We start from the raw sequence: 26,213 nt of genomic DNA, 5'->3' as shown, positions 1-26,213 counted from the left end.
GCTTGTCTTTTAAACCAAATGCCATGGGTCTCTTCCAGAGAAGTATCTAGGTCATTATCTAAAGTGCTACTTCGCCTGCTCTTGGTGAGAAGGCTCGAGGAGAAGGGCTGTTTACCGGCTGTTTGACATTTCTGGCCAGATGCACACACTCCAGCATTACTATTTGTCTCACCAACAGCAGGAAGGAGAGGAGAGAGGAGACTGGGGAAGGTGAAACTGGGGAGAGCCACAACACACTCCCTGACTTTCCTTTCTCGCTGGCAAGGGTATGGAGAATGGAGGCCCACTGTGTGGACTTCATTCTGAGGTCCCTTAGGCTGCTAGAGCTTGAATGCAATTGAATAGAGTTGACAAGACCACTCTATTTGACTCCCAGCCTTGATCTTTCTCACAGTGGGCCATGAGACCAGATCTCAACCTTTCCGCCTCTATTCTCTGGCCGGGTAAAGATAATAGAACAACAACCAAAAAAAGAATATGAACACTTAAACCAGGCCTTAGAAAGAAGCTACTCGGGGCTTCTCACTTTACAAACTGAAAAAGCAGCAGCCCTGGGAGACAGGAAGATTTTTCCTGAGCCAGACAGCTAATTAATGGCAGGACAAGAATAAGAACCCTGGTCTCCTACCAACTTCTAGCACTCTTTAATCCTCCCTAGGATGCTAAGTAGAGTGGAATTGGAAAATAAAAATGATAAAAGCCACATGCATAAAGAAATAGTCTTTTGATATGAAAGCTGAGCTCTGTCAGGTGATAAAAAAAATATTAAGTGTTGGAGACTGGATAGGGATGCTCGTCCAACCATTTCTCCACATGTGCCCCCAGTGAAGGAGATTAGTGTGGGAGGTGGCCAGTGAACTGGTCACAAGTCCCTGTGAAGAAGCTCCAGAGTTGGGGCTTGAAACAATCCAGAAAGCCATTCCTTGGACTTTGGTCAGACGTGCAGAGATTCATCACCATCAGCCTCTGCGTTGGCCAGCACTGCTGCCAGTCCGAACTTTGGCACCCAACCGCACTCGCTCCTCTGAGCAAGACACTTCATGGAACTAATTCCAACTGCTCTCACCGCATATATGCAAAATTGATGCCAGATCTAAAAAGTAAACAGCATGGTATCTTTGCAGATAAGCAACTCCAGTTCCTAAAGCTACAGTTAATTCTTTTTAACTGCCTGCTCATCCACAAGTTTCCAAGTTGGAGCCCCAAAGAAAGCAAGACTAAGAATACTTTGTGGTTTCCCTGGTGGTCCAGTGGTTAAGAATCTGCCTGCCAATGCAGGGGATACAGGTGTGATCCCTGCTCTGGGAAGATTTCGTATGCCACGGGGCAACAAAGCCAGTGTGCCACAACTACTGAAGTGCCTAGAGCCCAAGCTCTGCAACAAGGGAAGCCACCGCAATGAGAAGCCTGCACACTGCAACAGAGAGTAGCCCCCGTCCACAGCAACTAGAGAAAGCCTTCATGCAGCAAAGAAGACCCAAGGCAGCCAAAAATTATTAAATAAAATACTTTGCATCAGCCCCACTAAATTCCTTGAATCAAGGCATATGACTCTCTTATAGTTTGCTTTCTAGTTCAATATCATTTAATTTTTATAAGAATTATTGACACCCATTGTATACAGCGTCTGCTAAATTATAGGGTGAGCGGTGATGGTCTCTTCTGCTGAGCCACTGCTCTCAAGAATGCTTCTTCCACCATGGACATTACTGCTTCTTTCTCATCAGACGTGAAGGTTGTTTTTCCCACCACCCAGGCTCAGGTCTCAAGATTAAAAATCTGCCAAGCTAAGTTGTCAAGATGAGAAAATCCTTCTGCAGTCTTTTTAACTTTAAAAATCATCAAATGTGCTGCTTGGATCATTCTCTATTGTCATGATTAGCTTTATTTTCTGGAGAAAGGAACAAAAAATGAAATCACCGACTTGTTCTGAATGCCTAAGAATTATTGGTGACGAAATTTGGAATGGCCATTTCTGTCATGACAGGAGGAGTCCCACATTGGAAACTTGGAATTAATGTGTTGAATCACGAAAGGCAGGCACTAGAGACTCCTTCTTAAAAGAGGTTTCTGACCACTAGGATAAGCACCAGTCTGGAATTTCCATCCTAAAAGACAGTCTGAATTATTTGCTGATGCAGTTTATTTTTGAGGCTCTGTACAAATGAAAGGAAGCATCTGGCACAATCCATAGCCCATCCTACACATCATAGGGGGAAGAACATCCAGGGTAGAAGAGTGTAGACTGAGGGTGGAAGACCTCCGCTTGATGATCAGTTCAGCTACAACCCAACTCCCTTACTTCTGGCAAGTCCTTTTGCCCGGGTCTGTTTCTCCATTTGTAAACTTGAAATAATTGTATCTTCCCAATCTACCTCATAGAGCTGCTATTAAACAATTTTTTTAAAAAAAAATTCTAGTTAGATGGTGTTTCATAGACCGAGATGCTATGCAAATGTAAGTTGTATTGCACCCTGGCTTAGCATTTCTAAAATCATTGCACCTGGGTTCAAATCCTAGCTTCTGTATTCGTTGATTGGGTGACCTAGTTTTCTTCTCTGTAAAACAGGGGTAAAAATAATACTGATCCCATAGTGTTGGTGAGAGGATGAGATGAGAAAATCCATGTCAGAATGTCTAGCCTAGTGCTTGGTGCATAATAAATAATTAATATAACCATACAAGATACTATTGATCCTATATAACAACTGTTCCTTCTTTGGTCCAAGAGTCATTCGGTATGCATTATATAGGCTAACCCAAAGATCTTAGTGGAATTCAAAGCTCTAATTATGTCAGTTAGAAATGATAAGCTTACAAGTTACTTGAAACTTTATTTAAATTTCATTTACATACATCTCGCTATATAAATTGTTTAAAATAAGATTAATTTTGTTTGTTTGGGTCAATATATGACTTCTTAAATCACAGGAAGTTCTGCTATCTAGACTGTTTCAAATCATGAACAGTTCCTGAAGCAAATGCCTAATACTGCAAATATATGTTCCTAGTGCCCATCATATGAGTCTATTTCTGCCTCTGATGAGGATTTGAGGTTGAGCACCATAGAGAGAGCAGGCCCTTCCCACTCACATGGCCCCGTGACTAGCAGTCCTCAGTCCTTTGCTTGTGTAAAGGGGAAAGAGTGAGAATTCTTAGAAAATTCAACACCAACACTTAAGCTAAATGAAGCCTCCACTACACATAAATTTATAAATTAATTATGACTATTTAAATACTGGCCTGATCTTTGATTTCATCTACAGACAGGTCCAATTACAGGCACACTGGTATTAACTTCCTAATTGGTCTTAAAGTTTCAATTATTTAATACCCCCACTACCACTGAATCTTCACTTCCCAAGGGAACCATACACGAAAGGCTACTGAATAGTCTTTGAGAAGTAGAACAGGAATGCTCCTTTGTCATCATCCCCTATATCAAGGTTAATAAAAATTTGTGTAACACAAGTTACATTTCCAGAGTAATCTGATATAATCATTTATTATTTGGTTATCTGATAACCAAAAATATTAGCCAATGTATGCTGTTAAATATCTAACAACTAGCTCTCTGAGGGAAAAAGTAACAAGCCCCACTTTGTAGCATTCGCCAGCTCCCATGGCATAAATACTCCCTCCATAGCCAGTTTCAAACTACCAGCGTGAAGTCACTAAACACTGAGTTGGAAACAGCTGTGCACTATAACACAATCAAATAGTACTGGGTTGGCCAAAAAATTCATTTGGGTTGTCCACCCAGTGTATGGAAACCCGAACGAACTTTTTGGCCACATATTTCTTCCCCAGTGGCTCAGTGGTAAAGAACCCGCCTGTAATGCAGGAGACATGGGTTCGATCCCTGGGTTAGGAAGATCTCCTGGAGGAGGAAACGGCAACCTGTTCCAGTATTGTTGCCTGGAAGTTCCATGGGTAGAGGAGCCTGGTTGGCTACAGTCTATGGGATCGCAAAGAGTCGGACACAACTTAGCAACTGAGCAGGCATGCACTATTTCTACCAAAGAGATACAACACAGGTAAATTGCCTTAAGGGCACAGATAATAGTAAAATGTAGTGAAGTCATTTGCCAGTGATGAGTCTGGAGTATTTATCACTTTTGTTCTTAAGATAATTATCTAATTCTAAGTTTAGACAATTTCATCTTTCACAATGACTATTAAAAAACGTCTTGCAAAATTTGACAACTAACTTTTCCAAGCCAGTAGGAGCAGGCTCCAGCCCACTGCTAACTCAGGGCCCTATAGAGATGAGAGTACTGAGCACAGAAAAGACAAGAATCTGCCTGCCAAGGGACTTCCCGATCACTCCATGTCAGTGGGCTAAGCACACAGACAGGGCATGTGGGGTGAGAGGTGAGGAAGGAAGTTGAGTCCAGCATGGGGAAGGCAGACCTCTGAGCTCATGCTATCTGTGTATTGCCTCCTGGTAGTTGCCCCTCCAGAGGACTTGCGAGTGGCTGGTATCAGCGACAGGTCCATTGAGCTGGAATGGGACGGGCCGATGGCAGTGACGGAATATGTGATCTCTTACCAGCCGACGGCCCTGGGGGGCCTCCAGCTCCAGCAGCGGGTGCCTGGAGATTGGAGTGGCGTCACCATCTCAGAGCTGGAGCCAGGTCTCACCTACAACATCAGCGTCTACGCTGTCATTAGCAACATCCTCAGCCTTCCCATCACTGCCAAGGTGGCCACCCGTACGTACCATTTCCCCCTCCTGCTTCATTTTTCTTTTCTCCTACATAAGATCATGGGCATTCATGATGGTAGTGTCTTTTCTTAATTCTTCAGGGATGCCTGCAGTTATCATTGCTCTCAAAGGGAAGGACTTCCGACGTGACCCACTTAGGAAAGGGCACATCATTAAAAAGACACTTCCAAAAGAGCAGAGTTTCCAAATCCCAGACAGCCTCTATCTATTATAGAGCCAAAAGGACAAAAAGTACTGTAATGGTTGAGTTTGGACTTGTTATAAGCTTAGTCTGATTAGAAGTCAAGTAAGTATGAGACTTATACAGACTTTGAATCTAGTTAGAGATTCAAAACCAGCAGATATGAAATAGAACATATAATAAGCAAGTGCTAAATGGTATATCACAGATGGCAAGTGTATAGCACAGTGGGAAAAAAAGCTTATTTAAAACCACAACTGAAAACACCCACTTCTCCTCAGAGAGAAGTGGCATTATGTCTTTGTAATCTTTTGTTTAGTAAAATACCCTGATGGTCCATTTCAATTATAAACATTGAATCTCCAAAGCATCATTTAGGAAGAGTCAATGGGCAAAGAGAGACAGAGAGCATGCTAAACCCTTTTTTATGAGAAATGGAAGATTCTCTTTTATTTATAACAGAGAAACTGCTATAGGTATGTATCTATATTTTGCACGCTTATTTAAGAACAGAAACGTTTTAAAAGATTGCATACCAACTATTAACATTAATTACATCAAAGAGCAGAATAAGAAAGAGATGGGAAGGGGCTGTTATTTAGTTTCCTTTATATACCTCGGAATTCTTCAATTGTCTTTCCAACCCCACTTCTCCAGCTCTCAAACGCCAGCTGGGCATTGTACAATTCAATTCAACTCAATATCTATCCACCTGGAGTTAGCATCAGATCCGACAAGCTAAAAATCTGTCTCTCAGGGCTGCTTCCTTATTGGTTTTCAGCCACGAGTCCCAGGTTGTCACAGGTCTTCTGAATAGCCAGCTCTACATTTAAGGGGTTCCCACAACCCCTCCTTAATTTTGGTAATTCCTTAGAACTCACAGAGCTCAAGAAAGCACTTTGCTCTCTATAACCAATTTCTTAGAAAGGATGCAAGTCAAGAACAGCCAAATGGAAGATACACATAGGGCAAAGTATGGTGTGTAGGGTTTCCATGTTCTCTCTGCACAGTAACTCTCAGTAACTCCATGTGCTCACCAACCCAGAAGCTCTCGGAACCCCATTGCTTAGGGCCTTTATGGAGGTTTCATTACGCAGGCATGATTGGTAAAACCCCTAGCCATTGGTGATTAACTCAAGTCAGTCCCTTTCCCCTCACTGGAGGTGGGGGGCAGGAGTTCCAACCCTCTCCTTAAATCACTCCTGGGTTTTTCTTCAAACCAGCTATCTAGGAGGCCCAGGCTACCAGTTATCTCATGATCATACAAAAGATACTCTTTTCCCTCTGGGGATTCCTAGGGTTTTAGGAGCTGTTGTGTCAGGACAAAGACTAAAAACTTACTTTTTTTAAATTATATCACACAGAGGTTTTAGTAGTGGCAGGAAACCAGAACAAGATGTGACCATGAAGTATCAGCCTCTGGGTTGGTAAATGAGACTTATCACCAAATATGGGATGAGCGATCCAAGCCCATTTGGTGTAGGTCTCAACTGACAAGATGGTATTTGGGTAACAAATGCCAAGAAAGTTCAGAATAAGAGGTTGAAGTAGGAAGGTGGTGCTGATGGTTAAGAACCCGCCTGTCAATGCAGGAGACATAAGAGATGGGGGCTGGATCCCTGGGTCAGGAAGATCCCCTGGAGGAGCTCATGGCAACCCACTCCAGTATTCTTGCCTGGGAAATCCCATGGGCGAGACTCCTGGAGGGCTATAGTCCACAGGGTCGAAAAGAGTCAGACACGACTGAAGCGACTGAGCACACTCACAAAGTAGGAGGAGTTCGCTTGGAAGGCTTCGTGGAGGCCAGGGTCTTGAGCTGTGCTGCAAGCATAGGCAGGCAGAGGCGAAAGGATTTAAGAAGTCATTTTGTCCCCTTGATTCTCAGGTGACAAAGATCCTGTTAGAATATTGGACTCCCCCCTCTGAATGCTGACTCTTTTTTAATATGCCTATAATTACCTCTGTTTATATCTGACCTTTTTTTTTTTTTTCTTCAATTCCTCTGGTGCCTGAGAACCAGTTTAAAATATCTGCAGTGATCGTGTAGAGAGGCAGGTCACCATCTGCTGCTTTCCCCACCTTGCTCTGGGATGAGTCACCACAGCGAGAGCCTGGCCCGACTCCCAGGCCTCTCTGCTCTGATCCACGTGCACCACGCGCTGTGGTGAGGTTTCCACCTCCCGTGGCATTTATTCTGCCAATTCAGGGCATCCCCTCGGGCAAGCTCCCAGGTGACAAGGACAGGATCATGTAAACTCACCCGACACACCTTCAAGCGGGTGCAGGAGCCACCCTGCCTCTCACCAAGAAGCCTGAGGAAGCTTCCAAACAGGAAGGATGAGGATCTGTCCGTCTTCCAATGGGAAGGTCCCAGGAGAGGCGCAGCTAAAATGGGATCAGGCTCCCTGGAGAAGTGAGAAAAGCCGTGCTGTCGTATTTCAGGGCTGGTAACTGGAGCTCCATTAGGACCAGTCTACTTCCACCTGTGCGTGCATGTGTGCGTTTCGGGGCGGGAGGGGTGGGAGGGTGTGGGGAGTGGAAAGCCAGGGAATTAGGAGAGGAACTAAAGACAAGATTGAGGTGAAGGTGAGTGAGGGAGAGAGGGAAGAGAGAACCAAGCAACCGCTGGAGAAAGAAAAGCAGCAACTCGTGGAGCGAAAGCAGAAACTCCAGTATCTGTTACTGTCCCTCATTTACACCTTTGCTTGGCTTGGCTACACATTTTGCTATACAAAATGGAAATTTCAGGCCATCCTAGAGGTGGTGATTTGAGCTAAACAAGATATTCTTAGTGCACATCATGTGATGGAGAAAAGCGTTCCAGTCTCTGTTCTGAAGTTGGCTTGCTCCACGCCTTTCGCTAATTCTCTCTGTGCCCTCTTCTCCCGGGTGTGAGAAGGAACAGTGACATTAACCTTCACACCGCCTCTCGGAAACCCTTAAAGCCTCCAAAGACGGCGTTTGGTTTCTCTGAAAAAGGCATTATGTTAAATGCCAAGACTCAACACCTTAGCAAGGAAAGGGAAGTGTGACTTTTGGATTTTAACATCAACCTATTATGGAATAGAAAGCATAAAAAGTATTTATTAGGTGCTCGCTGGGTTCATTCCTCTGCTCGCTCACACTGAGCGCCAGCACCACAGTGGCCTGGGCCCACCCCTTGCCTGGAACCCAGCGCGTCTGTATTGAGGTTGGGATAGCCCATCACACGCCACGGCATCCATGGCGTGGAGGGAGCCCAGGTAATGCTCTCTGCCCCTGCCAGGGCTCACCATGACACCGTCACCCACATTGCTGTGTTCCAGATCTCTCCACGCCTCAAGGGCTCCGATTCAAGACGATCACAGAGACCACCGTGGAGGTGCAGTGGGAACCCTTCTCATTCTCCTTCGACGGGTGGGAGATCAGCTTCATTCCAAAGGTAACCCCCACCTGTCAGATGGCCACACTCTCGATTTAGGATTGGGGCAGCAAAAAAGCCACCCCCTCCACACACACACACACACACAATCTCTGTCTCTCTCTCCATGCCATTAAGGACATAAAGGGGCACTTGGCGGGCTCCAGAGCATTTCTTTCACAAAGGCGTGGTAATGGCTGATTAACAAGAATGGCCCCAAGCCTGGTACCCAGGCCCTGGATGACAGGAGAAAGAGGGAGCAGCCACGGCCCAGCGCTCTGCTCAAACAGCTTTAGGTTTTTAGCAAGCTGCGACTTCAGTGGTCTGAAAACCTAGACTTTCAAAAAGTTGGGGCTTCTCTTTAGGACACAAGGAAAGCTAAAGCCAATCAGTCTCAACCCACAGCTTCATTCTGTGCAGGCAGAGGCCCCAAAAGTCAGCCTACGTGGTTTCAGGCTCTGAAACTCAGAGATGTAGCACAAAAACACCATGCATAGCCTATTCACTGAGAAAAATTTTCGTTAAACATGTTGCACTGAAAAGGATCTTAAGATTTCTTTCCATTCATCAAAGTGGTATTTTATTTTATTAATCTGAAAATTAACTTTTCTAAGTTGCCAGAGGTGCCTGACTAGTTCTAATGTTCTAGGAGTTATTAATGCCACTGATGTTTTCCCTAACTCTATCACTCATGAGGGCATATATATATATATATATATATATATATATACACACACATACATACATATACATAAAATGTTTAATCGCATTCCTTTCCTTTGTCTTCATCTTTCAATATCAAAGAGCATTTTTCAAATCATTCATCAGACTTAATGGCAGATGACACATTTTTGGCTAATATGATTTTACCATTCCTTTTACTTCAAAATTCTTAGAGGCATGAATTGTTGAAACTACGAAAGACTTTCAGATTCACAGAGAATGACCCTTCATTTTATATCTAGTTTGTTTAGTTTATAGAGAATAAGACTCAGTGAACTTAAATGATATCAGACAGCTGGTTGGTGGCAGGCTTAAAACAAGAACCTGGTCTCCACGTCTTATTCCAGGGCTCTGTCCCCTGAACTGGACAGGATACCTCCTTCTCTTGTGGGGATATAGTCATGACATGCCAAGCTAACTACATCTAAGCAGATATTCTATATATGTAGTTTCTTATACGTTTTATCTGCATTAAAATGGTCAAAGAGGTATGGTGGGCGATTGGATTCATGACAGAGCAGAAAGAATCACGCCATTCTGCTGCTCAAGCAAGACAAAACAATGCCAGGATTGCCTGTTTTACATCCAATATGTAAATTCCAAATGAGAGTGGGGCTAGCCAGGGCATACCTAGGTCAATATACAGCCACATACAATAACTGTATGATCTGTAGGTTGAGGCTAGTGGGAGGCACTTGTCACATTGATTTATAAGAGTATGGATATAAAATACATATAGGGCACTCCAGGTGACATGAACAGAGACCAAAGATGATAAGAAAAGGACTGTGCCACAAAAATTAGCCCTCTTGTCACCTCCACTTTCAGAGACACAAAGAGAAAATGTATAAGAATAGGCCAACAGACAGACAGGTGGGCAGAGAGACGCTAAGCCCTGGACCCAACGTCATGTTGATCTTTTTCACTTCCTCTTTCTTCTCTCCTTTGTGTTATTCTTTGTTCTACCCTTTTCCTCTTCTTTGTACTCCATGGTTGGGTCACTGGTTCCTAACTCATCTGGGTAAAAGGGAAACAAGACAATGACAGATCTGAAGCCAGGGTAACACTATGAGAAACTCCAGACACAGCAAAATAATAGCTCCAGCTCATTAAAAAACTGGGAACGTCTTCGCATGAAATATGTTGTTGTGTACATAAAGATGTTTACACACACACACACACAACTAGACTCTTCTAAATAGCCAAAGGCATGCTCACCACGATAAATGCCAAAAAGAAACCTGATAGATGGTAAGCATCAAACATTTCATTTTTGGCAAAAATATCTACATCACCTCAAGACTAATTTTTATTGGCAAACTCAGTAGAAGCAGGCGAAGCCAAAGAAATGTTCTTGAAAATTGGTTCTCCCTTTGCCAAATCCTCATAGAGTGGTGGCATTCTTCTTGAGCCTGCTGGGAGCCATTCCTGGCCCCAGACACTCAGCTGTCAGCCTGGAGGGCAGAGAAGTATTCCTCATCTTTAACTCACAATCAGGGTCCCATCCTTTCCCCTCCTATTGATTTCCTCTTCTGGTTTCTCTGCTTCTCCCTTCCTTCCACCCACCAGAACAATGAAGGAGGGGTGATTGCCCAGCTCCCCAGTGATGTCACATCCTTCAACCAGACGGGACTAAAGCCTGGGGAGGAATACATTGTCAATGTGGTGGCTTTGAAAGAGCAAGCCCGGAGCCCCCCTACCTCGGCCAGCGTCTCCACTGGTGAGTGCCTCCAACCTTTCTCCCTCTGACAACCCAAGGTTCACTCAGGAAGAACTGCAGACTCAATCAAGAGAGACAAAGGGATGCTAGGACTTCTCCCACAGCTGAGATTAATTTTGGTGCCTGGAGATGGAGCTTACTCCACCAGATGCTTAGGTGAACATCTTCCTTATTCTTGCAAACCCAGAAACTCAGGAGAGTATTCTATGAGAAATTCTTTGTTCAGATCTCCAGTGTGTCTGTATTCTGATCTTACTCATTAAGATACTTCATTTGTCAGCCCCTATTATCTTGAGCTTTGGAACCAGCAAGAGCTAATACACTCTTGCTTGTTGTGAGGCGTGCAGAAAGTCCTAAGACCCTTCCCAAACCTCGATTCATTTGACAATGAGGAATGATAATACTTTCTTCAAAGAAATGACATGAGGATTAAATCAGATAAAGCACACAAAGTGATTAGCACTGAGTTGATGACAGTGTGTATACATATACTCAGAGAACACCTTTCGAAGTGACAGAGTAGGAGCAAACACATCATTCCAAACCAGTAAGTGTGGGTTGGGTCACTGTTCAAGGTGACAACTTAAGTAGATTATTATTTCATCTCCACAGTTCCTCTCATGCAAGATCATTATATTTCTATGTTTGAGTCATTAACTGTATCACATTTTACTTTATTGTTTCCTTAGCTAACAAAGGATGTTCAACCTCAAAGCTGTAAATTAACAAATATAATGCGTGTGTGTGCCCTCAACCAAGGATTTCTCAAAAGTTATAAATAGCTTCTGGTATCACTTTTGGTTCTCATTCTATTGATAGAGGAGCTGAGACTCAAAGGTTAAGCAACACTCCCTGTAACAGAGACTGCGTTAGGCGAATATTGGGAGAGCTTTATTTTTTTATAAACAGAAACTGACACCTAAGAAAACCAGTCATGAGTCCAGGGTGAAGGCCAGGTTGGCCAGAAAAGGGAACCACAACACTATATAATGAGCCCATGTTTATGGATTAGTGATTCATACTTTGTTAACTGGATCCAAACTAAACAGCCTCAGGTGCTGAGGTTTGTGCTCAGTCAAGAAAACATTGGTTTAAAACTATTGTGGCACCAGATTATGCTTCATTAGAGCCCCAGGGTTCCGTGACAGCTCCTCAAGGCAAGGAGGAAGTAGAGATCCCAGCCTCTTATTACTCCCACTCCCTGTCCCTGCCACCTTCCCACCAAGGCAGTTAGTTCCACTTTCATCTCTTTTATATTTTGTACAATCATTTAAGATTTTCTTCTTTTAAAAAGAAGAATATGACCCCCTTCTTCCCCAAAAGGCTTTAAAACCACTGTACTAATCCAAATATCTTTTAGAAGAAACTATAGCCATAAAGTTAAACATGCTCTGTAGGACTCTCTCCAGTGGCCAGAGTTTTCCCCCAGTCTTGCTTCCCAAGGTTACGCTGGACCCTGAAGAGTTGGTTAGGTAATTGTTCATTCTCCTCTTCTGATTTGGAACGTTTCAGGGTCCCTTAATCATTTCTGAGACTTGATACCAAGAAAGTATTAGCAGAAAACAAAAAGCTAGAAGAAGACGGTACATAAGAACGCAGAGAAGCACATCACAGATGTAGGATGCTTTTCTTCCAAAATACTGACACTTAGAAAAGACAGACTGCTTTAGGCTTCTACTTACACCACATTTTGACAAAATTGGCAGTCTTTTTTTTTAATTTGGAATTTTCTTAATATTAAAATGAAAAGCTCCTGATCTTGTCATCTGTGGTAAAGCCAGGCCAAAATTTTTTTTTTTCAATTAGGAAAATATGTCCTAGTTCATATTTTGGGATTGTGTACAGAATCACAAAGAAATGGAAAGAAAAATATTTATTCCAGTTCACCTTTTGAGGAGAATATGTGTTTGTTTAAAAATTAGGGCCTAAATTGAAAGCAAGCTGATACCTCCTTGACCGGAATGGGACACGGCTACCCAGCGGCCAACTGAAGGGCCAAATCCAAGGGTGGCTGCAGAAAAGATGGTTGGCTCCCAGCCCCGTCTGCTGTTTTTAAGAAACGATTGTTTACTTATTTCCTTCTGCTAAGGTCTGATCCACACCAACCCTCTCCTGCAAAGCTCTGAGTCCTCGTCTGCCACACAAACTGGCTTCTTCCAGTCGGGCCATTTTGGGAATTCAAATTACAAGACCTCCTGCAGCCAGAGGCCTTGGTGCTTCACAATGACACTCTAATATGAGCAATCATTATGACTAGGATTGGGAGATTTAAAGAGCTGATGGAAAAAGCCTGACATGGTCATTAGAGTTTTTGTGACTTTTTTTTTTTTTTTTCCAAGAAGCTCCAGTTCATTGAAATGCTTCCTTTTCTTTCTTATGACTATTGAGAATCATCTCTTTATTTCATTTACTCAGCACCCATGTACTGAGTGTCTACTATGTTTCAGGTATTATACTTATTCAGCTGCTCAGAGAACATCTCCCCCATCTCATTATTAAATTAAATAAAATAAAAAAGCCCAAGTTATCTAAAACCATGAAATACAGCATGCAAGAAAGAAAACATCTGGATGGGTTCTGTTAGATCTCATCACTACTCCAAATATGAAAAACAGAACATTTTAACTCCAAACCAGATGGCACCAAAACCAAATGATCTGGTGATTTTTATTTTGGCTGGTGCCAGACCCCAAATCCCAAGCTGTTTAATAGAGAGCAGGACTAGGCTAGACCCTCAAAGAGGGTGGGGTGCCCAGGGAAAGGTCCAACTCAGAAAGACTGAGAGGCTCAAAGTCAGGCTGAGACAGTCCTGAGGGGGACACTCCATCCTGGAGATAATCGAGATTGTGATCCGGTGTGGATTGTTTAAAAAAAAAACAATCTTAGTCAAGACACACTGGTAATATAGAAGAAAAATGGTCATAAAGTAGCTGAAGAAAAAAGAGAATTTACTGGAAGGACACAGAGTATCTCATGGAACCCCAGGGCCTGAAATGCATCTGAGTCTCACAGAAGACTTGAACCAGGAAATGGAAAGTCAAGAATCAAGTTATTCTCTGTATCTTTCTAGAAGTGCCACATGGTCACTCATTTCTGCTTCTCTCTCTTATTTTGCACCTAAAATTCTGCACCCAGTTCCAGTGTGTGTGTGTTTGAGGGAGGGATCTCCCACACCAAGCAATTCTCTGTTTACCAGCTACGTATCCTACCATTCAACTCAGTTCTGACACCATCTGCCATCTGAGAGCATCAGACTCCACAGGTTGAAGGTTCACTCCTTTAAGACCATCCTCCACTTCAGATGCCAATCACAAACCCAGGTGTTGTCATCTGTCCTTCTGACTGACCGCCTACAGATTAGAGGTTCTACCAACCCTCTCTCTGGGTTTCATCAATTTGCTAGAGCAGCTCACTGAACTCGGGAAACCCATGTTCTCACCAAATTACTGGTTTATCACAAAGGATATTTAAGGACACAAATCAACAGCCATATGAAGAGATACACAGGAGAGGTCCTGAACAAAGGAGCTTCTGCCCCCATGGAACTGGGGTCCTGTCATAGCGGCACATGGAAGCATTCTGGTTCCCTAAACTGGGAGCTCTCCGAACCCAATCCTTTCAGGGTTTTATGGAAGCTTCATTACTTGAGCACGAGTGATGGACTGACCAGATGTCAGGAGTGAGACTGAAAGTTCCAACCCTCTAATCACCTAGTTGGGTCCCTTGACAACAAGCTTCAAACCTTGATTCATTAACATAACAAGAGACAGACAACTTTTTTACAGAGAGGAAAAGGAAATTGGTGTGTGTGTGTGTTTTTAATAGGGAAAGCTTGATCATGTTTCTTTCTTTCTTTTTTTTAACTGGAGGATAATTGCTTTATAATGTAGTGCTGGTTTCTGCCATACAAAAATGGGAATCAGTCATAACTATATATATATCCCGTCCCTCTTGCACCTCCCTCCTAGCTCCTCTAGGTCATCACAGAGCACCAGCCTGGGCTCCCTGTGCTATCCAGCTGCTTCCCAGGGGCTGTCTGTTTTACACATGGCAGTGTATATATGTCAATGCTACCCTCTCAATTTGCCCCACCCTTTCACCCCTGCTGTGTCCACAAGTCCATTCAACAAGAGACAACTTTACCACTTTGATCACTTAGAAAACAGCAAGGATTTTAGGAGCTCTGTAATAAGGGAAGACCATATATGTATTTACTATAAATCACATTTTCCCCTTTGCCTTCTTCCCTCCCCCTTCCTCTCTGTCTCTCCCTCCCTCTCTTTCCCCCTTTTCTCTCTCTCTCTTTCCCTCTCTCTCCCTCCCTGCTCCATCCAGATCAGATGTTTTCTATTTATGTGTGAGGATGGTAGAGAATGGCCACACTAGTCCTGGCTCACCAACTATTCAGAGAGCCAGAGCCTGTGGTTCCAGTTCCTAATCCTTGAAGAATATTAATATTAACATTAATCAGCCCCAGCTAGAAGGGTGTCATTCGTAATAAATAAAAACATGGAAGCAGAGTCAGCTCTTTCTAGAAGATAATGAGTAATTAAAAGAGGGCATGTTAGCCATGTCGACATGCCATGAGGAACTGAGAACACCATTTTCTACCCTACTCACTAAGGCCTTTCTAGTTCCCTTCTACATTCTCTCACCTTGCCCCACCTCCACCATCATTTAATTCAATACGAACAGGACCCTAAGTGGATATCAGAACCATGGATGGTGGGCCCCCTAGGAAATCAACCAGTTTTTTTGAGATAAGGCCATCGCACAGTGGTTCCCCCTGGCTGCTCGGTGCCGGGGCCAGGACTCGTGAGGGGGCACGTGCTGTATATCCGGAAGCCCAGAAGGACTGGGTGTGACACAGTGCCCTCTGGCTCAGGAATATGCAAGAACCAGTGGGGAAAAAATAGCCCACAAGAGGCTGTTCCTTTTTTTTTTTTAAACAGAAGAGCAAGTTTCCCCAGAAGGCATATTTCATATACACAAATATAAATGTCTGTTGGTTTTTTGAGCATCTTAGCAACTGGTTGACTGAGCTGTTGGTATGGCTGAGCAGGGACATCTTTTGGATATTCATGATGCCCTCACTGGCAACCAAGTTTGAAGTCTCAGATGTTTAGACAGGACTGCTAATTCATAGATCTTTCCTTGGGGCTCAAAGAAGGTGAAGGCTGGACAGCTGGGCACACACCAAGAAGCACAGTTCTCTGTCCTTTGTCTCATAAACTCCTGGCAGAGCAGGGCTGGCCCTCTCAAGCCATTAAGCGCCTTTCCTCCACCCAAACTGGGAAGTGCCAGCCCTCAAAAAAATCACAGCCTCAGGGGACCTGAGATCCAGTGTCCTTTCACCCATTGCAAAACCATGTGTCCCCAGGAAAGAGATTCCATCTCATTGTCTCATTATCCCCATCTGTAAAATGGGATAACAATACCCATCCTCTCTCTAACAGACCAGGCTAATGTAAGGAGGAAAGGAAAGGAAAGAGCTTACTAAAGCCAAAGGCTCACTTCTCAAACCTTTTTTTTTCTATCGGCTCTTCCTCATTTAGTCATTGATGGGCCCACGCATATCCAAGTTCGAGATGTCTCTGACACCGTGGCCTTCGTGGAGTGGACCCCACCTCGAGCCAAAGTCGATTTCATTCTCTTGAAGTACGGCCTGGTAGGCGGGGAAGGTGGGAAGACCACCTTCCGGCTGCAGCCTCCCCTGAGCCAGTACTCGGTGCAGGCCCTGCGGCCAGGCTCCCGATACGAGGTGTGGGTCAGCGCAGTGCGCGGAACCAACGAGAGCGAGGCCACCGCCACCCAGTTCACAACAGGTGAGGCTGCGAGTGGGGGCGGGCCTTGGGAGGGGAGAGGGCGCTGCGCCAGCGGGTATCGTCGGGGCATGGGCGGGGCATCCAGGGAGAGAGATGATGTGTGTGCCTGCATCCACAAATATCACGTGCACTGCCAGAGGGAAGCGAGAGGTTTCCGGGCGTCCCGGTGAGGTTGCATCACAGGCCGGAGGAGCACCGGCCACATGTGGATGGGAGAGCTGGGTTCCTGTCTTGCTTCTGCTGCCAGCCAGGTCTGTGACATAACTCTTCCCCTCGGGTCTCACATCTCTCCTTTATAAAATGAAACGTTTGTCCTGAAGTCACTGACACATCCGCATTGCTAACCAAAAGGGAAAATTTGTGAGAGTTCAGTGACCCTTCCTGGTGACACTTTATTGCTATTTGCTGGAAACAGTGGTAATGATTCCATAGATCCAGCACCATGGTGCACCTTGGAGTTGTGCAAAGCCCATCTGTGTCGAAGCAGGCCTGCCTGAGAATGCTTTACTCATCCTTGTGAGCACTTGCAAGAGGGCTAACATAGACCTGGCTCCCACAGAGGGCAGGCTAAATGAAGCCCATGTCAGTGCCTCCTGCCCAGCTGGGATGACCGGCCACCCACTTCCCAAGGCTGTCAGGACTTTTAAAGAGCCTTAGGAAAGGCCAGACCTCATGACCTGCTTGCTCCCTGGCTCTCTTGGAGCCCATCCGGCTGGCCAGCTAGCGGACAAGTAGGTCAGGCACATGCAGATGCAGGCTCGCCAGTGCTCTTCCTGGATCAGCGGGGGCTGAGATCCAAGAGTGAGTCTCTATCTAATCCAGACTCTGTGTCTCAGCCTATCTGCCCTCTGGAGGTCACAGGTCAAGGAATGTCTCTTCCAGCTTCCAAGGTGGCACAGCGATCAAAGGGAACCGCAGGCATCTGTAAGATCTAAAACCAGCATCTTCCATCAGAATGAAGTAGGAGAATCACTAATTCAAGCATCCCACATTAAGTGGTGGCCTAAGAGCCTGTTACAGGATGGGGCAAGTCAGCCAAGGGGCTCCCGGGAGGCTCCATTACCCTCTGCTTGTGTTTAAAATCAGCTGATAAATACAGCCAAGAGTAAGACAGATGGAGGCCAAAATATCCCCTAGATTAAAACAGGTAGCTTAGTGTTACGGTCGAATGGGCTTGCCAACTGATAGCCCCTGTGAGTCTGAGCAAGACCCCCGCGTGGTAGAAGTTGGGGGCTACTGAGGTTAGGGCTTATAGCACAGAGGAACAAGCAGAGGCTGATCCCCACGGGCAGAGGGCTCCCTTGAGAGGGGAAACAGAAGGGTCATGCCCAGTCTCACTACAAAACTCACCATTGAGGCGAGTCCATCTTCCCCATGGAAGAAAAAGGCTGGGAATCTTGTAACAGCTTTCCCTCCACCTCAAAGGAAACATTGGGTTAGGGAGAAGATTTCCCTATTGAAGAGACCAAGTGTGAACACTGAGGAAACGGAGAAGACAGTTGATTCTGAAAGAGACCCTCTCATGCTTTCTCTCCTGCCCCTGTGCTAGACTCCACCCCAGCAGGGGTCCCTGGTCTGATTTTCTACTGAACACATGTTGGGTTCCCCAGTGACTGTGTATTTTTAGAACAAAAGAACTACATTCTGCCCATTTCTCTTGCCTTCTTTTCCCTCACTCAGCCAAAGCTGCTCGGAGCCTCACACAAGGTCCCTTCCTGGTGAATTCAAGGTCAGTCCTGCCCACCCCCAACCTTAGCACCCCCACAGCAAGGCCTGCTCAGGTGGTGGGACCTCCTGAGAGCCACAAGTCCTGCATTCTTTTTCAATTTCGAGATAGTTTTTGTGTGAAAAGTGGTTTCTTTGTGGCTGTGCTCAGATAAGGAGTTTGAAGAGGCTGAAAAGGAGACGAGAGCTTTCAGGCGGAAGCACGAAAAGGGAATTCTTGATGTTTAGGTTGACGAGATAGAAGCGGGACTGGCTGGTGGCCCAGGAAAATTTCAATCAAGACAATTACATCCTGCCTTCTAGAGGCCCCCACTCCCCACCATGCGTTTCCGTTCTTGGCGTGATTCTGTTTCTGGTTGCTTGGTGCATGGGCAGCTGTTAGATGCCTGCTTTCTGCACGCAGCAGCAGCCTGTACCTGCAACCTGCCCTGCCCTGCTCGAGGGGGTGGGGGGTGAGGGGGCCATGGGGGCGGGGAGCTGTGGACAGATTTGCTCACCAGCTCTCAGGGCCCAGAGTTGACAGGTGCTGTGCTGAATGATGAGATGGTGCCTGGACCCTCACAGCAGGGCCCTCAGTCATTTTAGAACTCCGCTTAAATTCAAATTAGCCAAAGTGCTTTTCCAGGTGATGGCTTCGACACTAGGAGCGCACTAATTGCACAGGCAATTAAAACAGAGATTTGCTTCCCGAGTGGTGAGCAGGGTATCTGCCTGGGTCTTATTGCCGCTCGGAAAAAGGAAGGGATTGATGGAAGCCCACCAAAGCCAATGGTTAGAGAGAAGGGGTCCAGGGAGACCCGGAGGCCAGTCTCATGAACTTCCCCACTCTCCATACGTAGCTCTGGTTGCAATTACCCTCATAGGGGAATTCCTAGGACTCTCCTGGTGATTTTTTTTTTTATGTGAACCATTTTAAAATTTTTATTAAATTCCCAGATGGCTCAGCAGATAAAGGATCTGCCTGCAACACAAGAGACACAGGTTTGATCCCTGAGCCAGGAAGATCCCCTGGAGAAGGAAATGGCAACCCACTCCAGTGCTCTTGCCTGGGAAATCCCATGGACAGAGGAGGCTGGCAAGCTACAGTCCATGGGGTCGCTAAGAGTCAGACATGTCTAAGTAAGAAGGCACATTACAATATTGCTTCTGTTTTATGTTTTGGTGTTTTGGCTACAAGACATGTACTTGGCTTCCAGATCAGGGATCGAACCCCATCCCCCCTGTATTGGAAGGGGAAGTCTTAAACTCTGGACCACCAGGGAAGCTCCTCTTCTGGTGGATGCTTCCTCACAGCCCTCAGATTCTCCCTCACAGCCCTCAGAAGGGAGCCAACACCTTGATCTCAGACTTCCAGTGTGTGAGACAATATGTTTCTATTGTGTAAGCCCAACCAGACTGTGGCCCTTGGTTGCAGCAGTTCTGGAAACTCATTCAAAGGCCCCACAACAGTTGGAGCTCCCACCTGCTGGGCAGGGAGAATGCTCTGGGATTCCCCAGGAAATGCCTCCGCAAGTTCAACCCTGATGGTGCTTGTCAGCCAGCCAGGACCAGCTGCCCTCAGTCAAAGCTGTTGCTCTTCCTGCACGCCCTCACCCTGAGCATCCTCACAGTCCCCAGCCAGAATATTTAACAAGACTTTCTCGATGGTTTTGAAGGAATAGACAAGACAGAGAATGGACAGTATTTGTTTCACTTGTGTTTAAAGAACACCTAGAGGTGCCAAGCACTGTCCTAGGCAGGAAGGCTGTAGAATAAACAAGACAGACAAGATCCCAGTTCATGTGAGTTATATTCCAGCGAGGGGAACTGGACAAGGGGAAAAAAAGGAATATATGGGACCGTCTCAATTATGAGGACCATGCTAAAAAATGAAATTAATGATACAGAGGGAGTAGTCAGAAAAGTCTCTCTGAGGGGCTGAGGTTTGAATCAAGACCTAAGTGACCTCATATGGGCTTCCCAGGTGGCTCGGTGGTAAAGAATCTGCCTGACAGGCTCAGGTTCAATCCCCTGGAGAAGGAAATGGCAACCCACTCCAGTATTCTTGCCTGGGAAATCCCATAGACAGAGGAGCCTGGTGGGCTACAGTCCACGGGGTTGCCAAAGAGTCAGACACGACTTAGTGACTAAACACCAACGGCAAAGTGACCTCAGCCGTGTGAGGGTCTGGGAAGAGCATTCTCGGCAAAAGCAGCAGTCAGTGCAGAGCCCAGAGGTGAGAATACGCTTGAATGAGTCAGGAGTAGGAAAAAGGCAGTTCAGCTGGAGCACAATGAATAAGGGAAGAATGCTCCAAGGTGCCGCCTGAGAAGCAGGCAGGGCCTGACCATGCCGAGCCCTGTGGGCCACCTTGAAGTTCAGTTCAGTCACTCAGTCGTGTCCAACTCTTTGCGACCCCATGGACTGCAGCATGCCAGGCTTCCCTGTCCATCACCAACTAATGGGGTGCTACCATTAGGAACTTGTAGTAGGAAACAATGGAAAATTTTCAGCCGAAGTGCTTGATCTAATTTATGTTTCAAGTTGAGAGTCCACAGTCCCAGCCCCTCCCCAGGGCCGCCACTGGGCATCTGATTTTGCCTTGCCCCTGGCTTGCTGGAGTGTTGCAGAGGCCAGCCCAGCTCCCACTTGCCAGGGGGCCCTTCAGCTGGCCCTCCTGGAGGTCAGGCTCCAAGACCTAGGGGGAGCAAACCATTTCACTCCACCCTAGTCCTAAGACACCCCCCTTCTCCAGTTCTCATTCCCAGGACTGATCTCTTTGGGGATCACTGACATTGGAAATGTCCAGTCCCTTCAGAAGAAACACCGCTGCCTGCCCACAGGGCATAGAACCTAAGGCCCCAAAAAATGCAGCAAAGAAAACCACAGTTTACCATTTCCAAAAAACTACAGTCTACCATTTCCAAGGTCTTTAGTTGTGAAGAGCAGTAGGTAAATAGGAGACTCAACCTGGAACCTAAGTGATTTTTTTTTTTTTTTGCTCCAGTTCCATTCAGACCACACCCCTAAGCCCCACCCAGTCGTTTGCCAGCCTCTCTTCCCCCACACTCCTCCCCATCCCCAGAAAGATTGAGGGATGTGAGATTTAGGGACCTGCAGTCCAGAGTATTCCTCCCACATGCCCCTCTACTCAAGCTCCTCTCTCCACACAATTTCTGGAGAAATTACACACACAGCACGTGCAGAATGCACGGTTTCCCACATGCTAAACCCACACTGAGTAAGGAAACATTTCTCAGAAAAATAAGCTGCAGAGGCATAAATCTGCTAAGAGATTCACCCAATTTACATCCCTAAACAGAACACTTCTCACTCTGCAGCAGCTGCGCTCAGACCGATTCACAACGTCCCATCTTCCAAAAGAACAATCGGTGGAGACTTGCCTGGCATTTACAAAGTAAAACAGTCCACTTGAGGTTTTCCCAGAACAAATGGCTGGTCCACTCCAAAGTTAAATTCAAGTCTCAAAGTCAAGACCTATTTAGAACTTTTCAAGTGACAGTTTGTCAAGACAGCACCTTCTTACCCTGTAAGTTGTTTTATGCTGTTTCTGCTCAAATAAGCCTGCCAGAATGACCAGTCCTGGGAGAGAGAACCAGCCCCCCACAGTTGAGGGAGAGACACCAACGCCAGAGGTCTTTTCATTACTGTGGAGTTCTTGGAACTCCAGGGAGCAGGCATGGGGGTGCCAGATTGTTAGATCTCAGGGAGAATTGTGGAAGCACCATTAAGTCAACCCAGGGCATGGACACCTAATTTTGTACCAGTCCCCAAACTGTACACTTCCACATGCATTGTCCCATCTTTACAACTAGAAAAGCAGTATTGTTAGCCCATCTTACAGATGTGACCATCAAGGCCTAGCCAGATGAAGACTTGCCTATGGTCCCATTACATTTAGAATTAGAAGTGGGGATCAAACTGAGACCTGACTCCAAAGCTGACTGATTTCCACTATATCACATCCCCTCTCGCTGTGCAAACCTTTCAGCATGTCTATGCAAGTAAATCCAAGGGAAGACATCTTATACTTCAAAATCTTGCAGCCAGTCCTCTGATTTGTTGCTTGGTGATCAGCTATGAAATTACACTCCTTCATCTCAATCGGGTGCCATCTCTGATTTCCTCCTTCCAGGAATTCCCTTAATCTCAGGCTTATGATACTAACTAGTTCATTTTTGAATTTCTAGAACACCACTAGAACTCCTGAATGGGATTGGGGGACGTGTAAAGTGTATTGATGTCTAACTACCAAATAAAACTCTCCAGCCTGCCCATGGAATCTGTCATGGCCAACCTGGCAGACCAAAAGCTAAGGGGCATCGCCTGGGGTTCGCGCAAACAAAAGGCAGAGGGTGAGATGTGGGCTGTCACTGCAGAGCCTATTCGAGTTCAAGGTGCACGGCAAGTACACATTATCCTGTGTGATGTCGGTGGTGTCTCTTTTTTCTTAAGAGATCGATGCCCCCAAGAACCTGCGGGTTGGTTCCCGCACAGCAACCAGCCTTGACCTCGAGTGGGACAACAGTGAAGCAGAGGTTCAAGAGTACAAGGTTGAGTACAGCACTTTGGCGGGCGAGCAGTACCATGAGCTGCTGGTCCCTAAAAGCATTGGACCAACCAGCAGAGCCACACTCACTGGTGAGTAAGCCCTGGCTCCCGGGAGCACGGCAGTTCCTGAGCTCCTCCCAGCGCTCTCCCCAGCCCTGCAGGCCCACATCCAACCACTGCCAAATCCCTCTGATTTAACCCACCAAGTACCTATGGCATGTATCTGCTGTTCTCCATTGCACTGCCATCCCCTGGTCTAAGCTACTATCACTTCTTGTCTCCACCACTGCAATAACCCCCCATTCTCTCCTGGCCCCTCCACTGTCCTCTTCACTCCATCAGTGATCTTTTCAAAGTACATTTCTAACTATGCCATCCTATTGTGCATCCATCTCAAGGACTTCAGTTGCTTTTGTGATTAACTCCAAACCCTCCCATGGCCTGAGTTCCCCACCGTCTTCTCCAGTCTCCTCCATCTCCCATACCTCCTGGTGCTCCCAGTGTTCCAGGCCCACAGGCCTACTTGTTTTAGTTCCTCAAACACCCTCCTGCCCCAGGGCTTGGCACATGCCATTCCCTCTGCTTATCAGGCTCTCTCCCCCCACAACTCTCTTCACCTCATGATGGCAGGTTCCCTTCCAGCTCTCAGTTCACCTGTCACTTCTCTGGAACCCTGGCTGGTTCCCAGGTGAGGTCAAGTCATCCTGCCTAGCCTGGTAACCCCTCACCTCACAGCACTTCTCAAGGTATCCTTGTGCGCTTGTGGGTATGATTATTGGGTTGTTAATCTCCAGCTTAGACTGAAGCTCTGTGAAAGGGGGCTCATGTCTGGTTTTGATCACCATGATTCCCCAGCATCTAGACAACATCTAGCACTTACTAGGTCCTGGACAAGTGGAGAATGAATGGATAAATCTGGATAAGTGGAGAATGAATGGATAAATCTGGATAAGTGGAGAATGAATGGATAAATCTGGATAAGTGGAGAATGAATGGATAAATGTGTGCATGCATGAATGAGAGCAACTGCACACAGGCTACAAGAAGCCAGTGATAAGCTGACAAATTAAGAGCCTGGTCATGCCTTCTGCATCCTGTAAAGAGTGTGAGTGAGGAGTTGTTGAAAGGTCTTACATAGGTGATGCAGTGCAGATCTGTACAGCTACAGTGGAAATCAGACAGGAGGAGGGCAAGGTCAGAGGCAGACAGTGGTCAGGAGGCTGTTTGGAGTCAAAGGGAGCGATAACAGTGGTGTGAACTAACACGATGCCCCAGGTCACCGTGATGCTTAGCTGAGGAGCATTCTGTGTCCCCATGTGGTTGTGGAGCCCAACTAGTGCTCTTCCTGGGCCTTAGACACACCCATCCAGGAAAACCTACCTGCTAGGCATTGCTGAAAGGTAGATGGCTGGAAATGGGGGTACAGTTTTTAGATGGAGACTGTGCAAAACAGCCATGGACCAGAGGCTGGTGGGGTGCTGACAGAGACTTTGTTTATCCTGTGTCTTGGCTTCTTGCAAAAGCATTTGTCATCTCGGTAGACCAGGGATCCACAGCAAAGAGTGCATAGAGTAAACAAGGGCAGGATAATCAAAGCTGTTTTCCTCCTGAACTGAAATCCCAGACCGCCTTGCCAAATGAGGCTAGTTAAAGTAAACATAATAAATGCTTTTTCCAGACAGACGCACTCCTGAAAACACAGAAAAGAGATGGAAAGATATGCTGACCAAGCAGGTTAATGGGGGTGAATTAAACATAGCAGGAACAGACCAGCTGGCATAGGGCCTTTCCAGAGAGCTGGAGACATGCACAAAAATTCAGCTAAACAAAAAAACCTGCAATGATACAAGAGGGAACTGGTTCTAGGCATAGCATATCCCTGCCCAGAGCCACAGGCTGCTTTGGCAATTAGCAGCTTTACAAAGATGATGGCTTGATGTTCGGCTGGAGGATACACTATAAAATCACGGGATATAGACAAGAACTCACTCACATCCTAGCTATTATTTCCCATTAGTGGAAAAAAAGAAGATCCTACATTCATTGGTCATCTGTTATTCCAGGGACCTTCACATAGTTTTAGCTTATTTCATCTTCACAACAACAAGACTCATGAGGGACATGGGAACAAAAATATTGCCTGCCATATCAGTCAACTAAGGTGCCACAGCTGTCAGCCATCACATTACAGCCACCCCAGTCATCATCCCCATTTTACAGATAAGGAAACTGAGGCTCAGAGAGTTTGGAAGCTTGCCCGTGTCCCCAAAACTAGCAAGGCAGCCATGAAAGGCAGTTGTGACGCCTAGTCAAAAGCTCCCATCCATTTTCACAGCTGCTCTTACTAAAGAAGCAACAGTGAAGGAAGGGTCAAAATTTAAATGTTGCAGACTTCCAAGGAATGGGAAGATTATTATCGAGGAGTGAGCTCAGAGATGTTGGTTTTTTTATTTGAGTTGGGCTTATGAAATAAAACTATAAATATATATTACATATAATTATCCCAGGGAGCTCACTGCTGGGAAGATTTATAAAGGCAAATAGCCTTATGTGATTTAAAAAGGGATTATAGGCATGTAAGGAAATCAAGTATGTCTGTACTTGCTGAGATACCGATTATAAGGATCACTGGCGCTCTTACTGTGGTGTCTAGGGAAAGAGAAGGAAGGACCCTGCTGGAGGCAAGGCAAAAAGAGGGAGAAGTTTGATCCCAGCTCTTAATAGTTCTGTTTTCTCCCTCATTGTGCTACCTGGATGCTAAAAAGGAGAGTTTTTCAGCTCCCAAGACTTGTTTTGGGATTTTTGTTGTTGTTGTTGTTCAATTTGTTTGTTTTTGGTTCCCAGCAAGTTATTTGCTTGTATATATAAAACAGGACTCTGGGCTCAGTGGGAAGGACAATTCCAGGCTCATCTGAAACAATTCCTCCCTGGCCAGAAAGCACAGGAAGGACTAGAAACTTCAGCGCTGCTATCCCTACCCTCCCTATCCCTTAGTAAAAAATAACTGCAACCATAACAGAAGGTACCATCTCTCCTGCCCCATTTTATTTGAATGCTCAGTTGCATGGGATACATTAAGAGCCGAGACTCTAAACTGTGTGTGTGTGTGTGTGTGTTAGTTGCACAGTCACATCCAGCTCTTTGCAATTCCATGGACTGTAGCCCACCAGGCTCCTCTGTCCATGGGATTCTCCAGCCAAGAATATTGGAGTGGGTAGCCATTCCCTTCTCCAGGGGATCTTCCCAATCCAGGGACTGAACCCAGGTCTCCTACATTGCAGGCAAATTCTTTCCCATCTCAGCCACCAGGGAGGTCCTAAGACTCTATATCTAGGCTCAACTACATCCTGTGTGGTTTG

At 45.8% G+C, this 26,213-nt stretch overlaps 1 protein-coding gene across 2 annotated transcripts in view; it reads left to right on the top strand.

Moving 5' to 3' along the window:
* The window catches only part of TNR (tenascin R), a 486,177-nt gene that overhangs the window by 387,215 nt on the left and 72,749 nt on the right, over nucleotides 1-26,213 (top strand). The window contains exons 5-9 of one of the 2 annotated variants that reach the window (XM_027975894.3): nucleotides 4,452-4,715; nucleotides 8,216-8,331; nucleotides 10,603-10,753; nucleotides 16,309-16,578; nucleotides 22,759-22,944. In XM_027975894.3, coding sequence (XP_027831695.1) covers nucleotides 4,452-4,715; nucleotides 8,216-8,331; nucleotides 10,603-10,753; nucleotides 16,309-16,578; nucleotides 22,759-22,944 — 987 coding nt within the window. The remainder of the gene's footprint in view (nucleotides 1-4,451; nucleotides 4,716-8,215; nucleotides 8,332-10,602; nucleotides 10,754-16,308; nucleotides 16,579-22,758; nucleotides 22,945-26,213) is intronic. The other variant, XM_027975895.2, reaches the window with a different exon arrangement.

The sequence above is a fragment of the Ovis aries genome, chromosome 12 (genome assembly GCF_016772045.2).
Source record: "Ovis aries strain OAR_USU_Benz2616 breed Rambouillet chromosome 12, ARS-UI_Ramb_v3.0, whole genome shotgun sequence".
In the NCBI taxonomy this organism is placed as follows: Eukaryota; Metazoa; Chordata; class Mammalia; order Artiodactyla; family Bovidae; genus Ovis; species Ovis aries.
This window is presented reverse-complemented; position numbering and strand designations above follow the sequence as displayed.